The 9,153-nt window shown below is 36.7% G+C and overlaps 2 protein-coding genes across 2 annotated transcripts; one reads left to right on the top strand and one right to left on the bottom strand.

Annotated features, from left to right (window-relative positions):
- Positions 1 to 265: 265 nt before the first annotated feature.
- On the bottom strand, positions 266 to 7,278 carry LOC147519113 (Tetratricopeptide repeat (TPR)-like superfamily protein). The gene is made up of 7 exons (XM_086590782.1): positions 7,078 to 7,278; positions 4,723 to 5,035; positions 3,788 to 4,078; positions 3,188 to 3,436; positions 2,451 to 2,575; positions 1,465 to 1,563; positions 266 to 950 (listed from the first exon to the last, which is right to left on the bottom strand). The coding sequence occupies exons 1-7, from the start codon at positions 7,125 to 7,127 to the stop codon at positions 341 to 343; spliced, it is 1,737 nt and encodes a 578-aa protein (XP_086446908.1). The 5' UTR covers positions 7,128 to 7,278; the 3' UTR covers positions 266 to 340.
- Positions 7,279 to 7,406: 128 nt separating this feature from the next.
- On the top strand, positions 7,407 to 8,774 carry LOC147519114 (germin-like protein subfamily 1 member 13). The gene is made up of 2 exons (XM_086590783.1): positions 7,407 to 7,916; positions 8,081 to 8,774. The coding sequence occupies exons 1-2, from the start codon at positions 7,799 to 7,801 to the stop codon at positions 8,626 to 8,628; spliced, it is 666 nt and encodes a 221-aa protein (XP_086446909.1). The 5' UTR covers positions 7,407 to 7,798; the 3' UTR covers positions 8,629 to 8,774.
- The last annotated feature ends 379 nt before the right edge of the window (positions 8,775 to 9,153 follow it).

Consider the following 9,153-nt stretch of genomic DNA (forward strand, 5'->3'; position numbering starts at 1 on the left):
ATGCGTCGAGGGGGATATCCATCCTTTGTAATTTGTTAAGTCTTTAAAGTCCGGAAAAAATGTTTCAAGGTCGGGACAAAATGAAATCTCTTCTTTTTTTTCTTTTTTTTTTAAAAAGATTCATGAACATAAAGAAAATCGTTCATACAAAATCTGAGTTTATTTGTATACTTAAAAAATCCTTGCCTATTTAATCTTGAGCCCATTCTCAGGAAATTTATCCAGCTGAAAACAGATTAGAAAATGAAATATTACAAACAAAAGGTTCCCAAAATTCAATTGTATTATTATGAACAACATTTTAAGATACAAATATTTTGCACAACAAAAACTAACACAATCAAATATCGTCGAAGTCAGTTGTATCTCCATCTTCAGGTTTTTCTACACTATTGCCGTTGGTAGATATGGAATCATATTGCTCTTCCAGATAAGTTGCTTCTCCAACTACACCATCATTGTCATCATCCTCATCCTCATCCTCATCCTCATCATTGTTCTTGGAGAAGCCAATGCCCATTCCCCCATCAATCGTGTTACCGGCAAGACCTACAAGCTCATTAGCTTCCTTTTGTTCTTCAGCTGATTTTGCCAAGGATAAAAGGATGTTCTTCGCCTTTTGGTCAGGAGGGAAACCGCATGATCCCATTTCCTTGAACCAAATTACTGCATTACCAAAATCTGTGTTCTTTCCATGGGCATCCATGATGGTGGTGAAGATAGTTTGGTTGGCTTTAATGCCCTTGAGCCGCATCTCTTCATATTTTTCCATCATCTTCTCTAGATTATTCATCTTAGCATATCCTTTGATTAGTGTTCCATAAGTCACAACATTAGGTTCAAACCCATCTTGCTGAAGTCTTCGGAAGAACATTTCAGCACCATCCATGTCAGATGCATTCACATAAGCGGATAACATTGTCGTATAAGAGTAGATGTCAGGGGCACATCTGCAAAAAGAAACCAACATCCGTTACAATTTGCGAACTATTGCATGCCAGTATGCTATTAAAATTCGGAATTTGGTGTCAAAGAAATAATGTAATAGACACAACAATGTCCTGACTTCTCTTGAACATGTGCACGGCTCCTGCTCATCTATGCAAGCGGAAGCAGATATTGAAGAGCAACACAAAGAAGGAATTGGGAAAGAATCTCTAGCATGAAACCGACTTTCTGTTTAACCATCATTTCTGTCTAGTACATATACAAGTCTACCACTCGTCAGATAATTAATCATCAGCAAACAAACCTCATCCTCAATTCCTCATGGCTACAATATTAGAAGATGTAATAACCCACTGCGTTTGGACAACTCATTTGTCAACAACTTATAATATTGAAAGCATGGAGAGTATTGAAAATGTAAGTGGAAAAAGAAGGAAGCTCTACAAAATAACTGTGGTCTATCCACATAAGCTTTTCACTCTTCATTACATGGCATGCTAAGGAAAGTAGACATACTTGTCTCTTCTCATGCTTTTGAAAACAGTCCGAGCTTCATCCACCATTCCCGATACCGCGAATGCATCAAGCAAGATGTTGTAAGATTTGCGGGTAGGCCTGCAGAGAAGGGAAGAATGGCTGGTTATTAAAATGTTCACTCAGAAGACAAGGGATTCTTTTAAGAACTTTGAAAAGGGTGTATGCTAAATGGGAAGTAAAACGATCAAGTTCCCATTTTAACTGTGGGAATGGTAATCAATGCAATATTTTATTTATTAGTATTATTATTATTATTATTTTTTATAAAGAGTCAAACAAAGGGTTGTAAACAAAAGCTAAACTGATTTTACTGTAATGGCGAACCAATTAAACTAATTTTATGCTAACTGATTTTACTGTAATGAGTAAAATCAAACTAGTTGACATAACAATAGCGGCTGAGTTAATATCTAACATTGGTTGATAAGTAGGCATCAACCCGAGAGACAAGACTTGGGCATCAAGTTTATTGTGTATACTTTTGCCGAAGCATGGCTATAGCCTATAAATTTGACAATGGTCTAATTCAGAGGTTTGATCCTCTTGGTGCAGCAGATATGCATCATACGCACACCCTTTTGTGCAGATGAAATTATAACTTGGAAAATCCATTATGCTTTGAATGTTAAAGCATCACATGAGTACGAAGTACACAAATTAAAGAAACACTGTCTAATGGCCCTCTGCACCTCTCTATATATGGAAGAACATGCAAGGCAAAATTAATAACAGATCATAGAGAAAAATGCTGCGAGCTCGCGGCATCAAGTGGAATATCAGGTAACTTATATATACGAGATGCTCATGAAGTTTTGCAAGAAACCGTTGTTTCAGCCACTCTGGTTTTTTAGGCTACCGAGATTTCGCCCTGAAACGGCATCTTGTACTATTGATTGAAAGATGTGACATACCTAAATCAATTCTCTATGAGGTATAGAGTATTAGAAATTTTACAGCCTACACACCTGACGCCAGCATCCAGCATCTCTTCAAAAACTGCCAATGCTTCATCTTCCCTTCTCGCCTTTCCATAAGCTTTAATGAGTAAAGCATAGCTTATGACATCAGGTTGAAGACCAGCTCTTTGCATCTGTGAGTAAGTTACTTTAGAAGTTAGAAGCACAACTATCGAATTAGGAATAATAATATATATTTTGAAACCACAAAAGGTAAATTCAGATGGCCTTCCACTTTTCATGTGTATATGCATTTTTGTGTTTGAGCGAGTGCATGGAAATTGCTATCTCCATTTAAACATGCCATGAAAGTGAGAATCAGGCTTAATTGCTTATTACTTCCGCCCTGGAACTTGCTTAGACCACAGTAGAAAACGCCATTTTGGGGCAAAATTACGGTGCCATTAGAAACCAGAATTTCAGAATTTTTGAGACATGGATTGTACTTGCATGTTACCAAATCCGCAAACATCTTGAATATCGGTCACCTGAAATTTACGCACATACCTCGTTGCATTTTGTTCTACGGTTCAGTCTACTTGAACTAGTCTCTACTCTCTAGGCTCACTCAATGTTGATAAGCATAAAAACATACAACGAACTTACTGTTTGGATCATATTTACAAGATTTGAGGTTGTCAAAACAGACGTATGGCAATGGTAAATATTTCTGAACTTCTAATCAGCAAAAAAAATAATGATTGTAATAGTAGTAAAATCAGAAAAGGCAATGTCTAAGATAGTACCTGGTCATATATTCTTGAGACCTCCTTGTAATCGGTTTCGAAGGACATTAGACTGTTAAAGGTAATTGTAGATTGAGGGACCCCTCTATCAGGCATCTTTGCAAAAGTTTTACGAGCTTTATCGTAATTTCCTGATTTTTTATACATATAAATCATCATATGGAACATTTTCTGGTCTGGCTTCAAAGGCGAAATTTTATCATCCAAAAGGGTCTCAAAAATTGATTCAGCCTCTTCAAACTTGTCAGCCTGCATTCACAAAAGCCAAAGGACATCTTTCATACACAACATTAATCTAGCCCAAACGTTTTGGGCAATACTCGGCATAAATAAATAAATTAATTAAAAAGCCTCGCCAGCTAATGCAAGAGTTACTTCAGTCAACAATTGATCCAGCACTATCAATTATTAATTTATGGGGGGGCCAAGCTCACTTGACTGCACCAAGTCAAGTATCTCTAGGTGAAGCAGCAAGTCACTTAACAAGTGGTCACTGATTGAAGTAATGGCCAAAAACAAAACTGGCCCAATAAATTAATAATTTCTCTTTGACCAAAATTATCAGTGTAATACGTACTTCACGAATTGGAGATGGTTTACCTCAACAAAGGTTCTCAGGATTATTTGATACGTAAATGCTGAAGGTTCGGGACCTGAAGACTGCATCCTACGAAATATCGCTTCTGCCTTGTTGTATTGGCCCCCTTTTCCATACGCTTCCATAAGGGCCGTATGAGATATCACACTGGGTGGATAACCCTTCTTGTTCATGTAGCCTAAAACCCTCTCTGCTCTGTTGAAATCACCTTGTTTACCATAAGCTATTATAAGCATCATGAAATCCATCTCATTGAAATCCCACCAGTGTTGAGTCCTAAGCCACTCAAGAATCTACCAGAAAGAAGATCAAAAAGAAAAAAATGCATGATGAGAAAGAAAAAATCTGAAACACATGAATAATTCAAATATGCATTGTATGTCAATAGCTCAAAGGGTCCAGCTGTCCATGCATGCACAACATGAATGAATCTGACCCTTCAATCAGTAGCCCCTCCTGGCTGGATAATCCCAAGATACACCATGGAGTTATAAAACCCTTGAGTGTTAAAACTTAAGAAAGAACAACAGAAGAAAGAAAAAAGAACATACTCTTTCTATTTAAACCCATTGGTAGTCCTATCGTGCATGACTGCAATAACCCATTGGTAGTCCACCTGAATAACGACGATTTATTGGGTTCCCAAAGTGTGTACTGACAAGCCGAAGTAAGTGATTGCCAAACATTAAAAAGACAAGGTATATTTTATACACATAGATAAATGAGTGGTTTCCATATTGCTGAGGGTTCAAATTTTGGATTGTATTACAATGAAAATGAATGTTTTCTGAAACCCAGGTGGACAGCCGAAACATCAGAATGGGGTTGCGCAGTAAGCACAATGGAAGTTAAAAATATAGTTGTTGTGGTTTAACGTTCACTATTTGGAGAGGAAACGGAGAACAGTATAAAGAAAAATATATTTGTCACCATTTACCTCACTAACGAGGTTCCACTTCCTTAGCTGCTTAAATCTCACCAAGGTACCAAGAACAAGATCTCTAGGAAGAGCTTGGTTTTTAATCCTTTGGCTTCTAAGGATTGAAACCGCAGATCCCACCTCATCAATTTCCCCCATCAATTTCCTCCAGTTCTTCTGATTTGCTTCATCTTCTGCATCTTTGAAAACTTCCACCTTTTTCTTCCGTTGCATAAACTTCCTTGGTGCCAACATACCAAGAGAAACTACTTTTATTCTCCTATGAATTTCAATCTTAGGAATAGAAAGATTTTCAAGTACCTTTGCTTTACTGAAAACCAGAACGCTATGTTAGTAACCACTGAGAAACTCAGAACACCAATCAAAAGGGTTGGAAAGTTTCTCGTCAAGTAAGAAGCAATGTTAAGATCTGCTTTACAGAGAAATGAAAGAGTAATGTATATTCTCTTCCCAAAGAAAAATAAACCATCAGGGGAAAATGTAATGAATGTGTGATACACATTTCTAATTTGCAAGGATCTAACACAAACTACAAGGAACCCACTTCTCCAAACCAGGACAGATGCCTAATCCTCTGGTACCTACACTTTCAACTGGTTGAAAACGGAGATAGGTTCACATACATTTATTGCAATAATCTATGATGAGATACTATCTAAATCAGGATGTATACATGGGATATTACGGAATTAGAATACCTTAACATATTATAGGTCAGACAAACAGACACATCGACACAAGTATTTCCATACGAATAAGAATACACACAAAACATATATCATTGGATATATTCAACCATAATGAAGAAACCATATGATTAGGAAACCACCACCCACTTAGACCCCATTTTAGTAGTTTATAAACTCTTCTATAAGCAGAATCTCCATACAGTATCAGATCTTGGCGATTTTTTTTTTGTATTTATATCTTCGCCACACCTCAATCAGCACTTATTTTACGGTTAAGCCAAACCTAGAAGTGAGAAGAAATAAACTCCTCTATGGTCCTTAAATGAACTCACTAATACTTTCATATGCTCTTTAGTTGGGTCTTCATGTCATGAACCATTGTGCTTAAGCGTAAGCAGCTGAGGCCCGAGGCATTGTGCAATAGAAGATGCGTTGCTGACATTCTAGAATTGTCCAACTTCACATGTCCATAAACCAATTTAACTACTATCGTTCTGGTCTATGATGCACGGATACGGGTACAAATACCGATACGGCAACACGGGTACGGGGTATGATACAACTCTTTTGAAATATTAGGATACGGTACAGCCTATGGGTACAACTAATGAATATGAATATTTTAAAATATATGTATATTCTAAAAATTATGTTAGTAGTTCTTTGAGTAAAGTTAGTCAGGAACATGTGAAAACTATTATAACACATGTCAAAGTCAATATAGCTTGAAGCCTCAAAACAATTTACATTTCAACGGAGTAGAACTATCGGATCAGGTCTATTTCGGGGATTCCAGTACCCGTATCGGTATTGTCGACCGATACTGGTGCAATGGCATTTTAGGAGTATCCGTGCATCATAGGTTCTGGTGTTTGTTAGTGTCTTGCAAGTGTTTTTCCAGAAAACGTATTAAATGTCTATGTAGGCAGCAACCATACATCGGGAGTTCTCTAGAATTTCATAGAGATCACCCCCATGAGATAGAAGAAAAATGTTTCAAACATCAAAATAGGATTTGACAACTATAGCACAACATACTTTATCCTTCTTTTTTAAATACAAGAGAGTATTGTGTATGCATATATACTGTAGTGTACTAAACCATATCAGAGGATCATGTCAACATCAACCAATCAGATGCCAACATTTACAGGTCTGATTGTTCACAACAAAGTCAAACAATCGTGGTTCTGTACACATTGCAATGATAACAATAGACATTATTGAGTAAGCAACTCTAGCTACCATCTAGTTATTGACCGTGTAAGAATGTAAGATAGTAGTCCGGTAGCAACTGTAGCCGCTATCCTTATAGAAAAGCTAATTCAAATGCAAATAAAAGAAAAATATGACACTAACAGCCAACATTTTTCTCCGCATTACATTAATATACCACTAGTTAATTCAGAAAAATTACTAAGTTAATGGTAATATTAGGAGCACCCCAAGTTCCAATTTACATTCTTGTCCTTGGACTTCATGTTTTATTATACATATATACATAATACAGTTTTAACTGTGTTCCTTCTCTTGGTATTACTAAAACCCCCAAGCTCAAATACTACATTTTGAACAAAATATGTAGATAGATAGATATGAAATACAAGACAAGCCCATTTCATGAAGTATATAAACAAGTATGGAGTATGTGTGTGTGAGTTACCTTAAGTTGGAAGAGAAGGAGAGCAGTGTGTGGGACTGAATAGCTTCCATTTTACACGACTTTTGTGGATTATGAGATGAAGGAAAAGAAGAAATAAGAAATTTTATCAGCTTGTCAAGAATAAACCATTTTTATTATTATTTTTTTTTTTTTTGGCTTAAACCCAAACAAAACCTCTTATCTACACATGCCTTTGTAGATAGAAGACACTGGTTTATATTTTTCAAGAAATCGGTATGAAATTTATTCAAAATGCCGATACTGTGTCATAATGTGTCACTGCACCAAATCGGCATAAGAATATGTCACAATTATGTACTAAAAAATGCCTCAAAGTCAATTAGCAGCCTATAACTAACTCCCCAGAAGAATTTTGCTGCTTACCATTTCTATCTCTCTTACAAGTTACGACGTGATCAAAGGAACTGAGTCGACTACTTACTACGGAGAGTAGTTAAGATTAAAATGTACCAGGTTCTTTAGTTGTTGGATATTAACCTTTTTTCAACAAGTTTATTATTTTTATTTTGGTAGAACAATTCAATGTCTACAATCATATACAGGAAAAGTAGTTTTTTGAAGACTTGGAAGGTAATTGCTACCTCCAATAAAAATGATGCATATGAGACCAGTTCTAAAATTTGTTCCTAGCTACCTGTATAAATACCCATGTAAGACATGCTAAGTTTCATCAACTCAAACATAACAAAGCATTAACACAATGGGCTCCGCAATCCTTGTAGCTTTCACCGTACTTGCCTTCGCCTCCTTTGCTCTTGCATCTGATCCTAGTCCACTTCAGGATTTTTGTGTTGCCATTAAGGACACTAAAGATGGGGGTATAAGCTCTAACTTTTTTGGGTTTTTTTTATTATAATATATAGGTGCTATGTTAAAATCAATTTGCTGTTATTTACAGCTGTCAGTCGTATCATATATATTGCAAGTTGTTATACTTTTTTGTAGTTTCATATATGCTGATCGATACACGAACATTTTGCAGTTTTTGTGAATGGAAAATTCTGCAAGGATGCGAAGCTTGCTACAGCCAATGACTTCTTCTTCAGTGGGCTTCGTAAACCGGGAAACACATCAAACCAACTTGGTTCAATGGTCACTCCAGCAAATGTGGATCAAATACCTGGACTTAACACTCTCGGCATCTCTTTGGTTCGTATAGACTATGCACCCTATGGTCTCAACCCACCGCACACTCACCCTCGTGCAACTGAGGCCCTAGCAGTCTTGGAGGGTACACTTTCTGTCGGATTTGTCACCTCCAATCCAGATAATCGCCTTTTCACTAAAGTTCTTTATCCGGGTGATGTGTTTGTGTTCCCCGAAGGCCTTATTCACTTCCAGTTCAACATTGGTAAAACTAAAGCCGTTGCATTTGCTGGTCTAAGCAGCCAGAATCCTGGTGTGATTACTATTGCCAAAAGTGTGTTTGGATCCAATCCGCCCATATCTGACGATGTTCTAGCCAAGGCATTCCAGATTGACAAGAAAATGGTTGATTATCTTCAAGCTCAGTTCTGGACGAACAACTAAATTAATCGCTACTATTAATGCTGTTTGTACTACTAGTAGTCAATAAAATACAGAGCTCTATTCTCTGATTGTCTTTTTCAAATACGATAAAAGTTATGTTTCTTTGTCTAATTACACAATATGAAAATTTTGTTCCGCGACAAAAATACCTGAGTGACTCTAGCTTACTGCTTTCAGCTGCCCTGAATTTTTTATGTAGTTAAACTCTCTGGAACTTACAAGTTACAACAATGTACAGAATGTTGGAATAAGCTAGGACATTCTAGAAAATCAATTTAAAGAGGGCATAGACTGTCTGAAAAAATTGAAGAGGGCAAGTCCAAAGCTAGGATGCTAAACGCCTAAACATGCCCTTTTTCCTTTAAACCGCTCTAAGCATTCAAAACTAAAGACAAGTGGAGTTCCCTATTGAATTACATTTAAAGTATAAAGCCACTCACGGAAAAATGCTACAAAATTACCACGATTATGAGCTACGCATCACTGGAAATAGGATAAATACCCTTGCTAAAACAAACTTAAAAA

The sequence above is a fragment of the Coptis chinensis genome, chromosome 2, assembly GCF_015680905.1.
Source record: "Coptis chinensis isolate HL-2020 chromosome 2, ASM1568090v1, whole genome shotgun sequence".
Lineage (NCBI taxonomy): Eukaryota > Viridiplantae > Streptophyta > Magnoliopsida > Ranunculales > Ranunculaceae > Coptis > Coptis chinensis.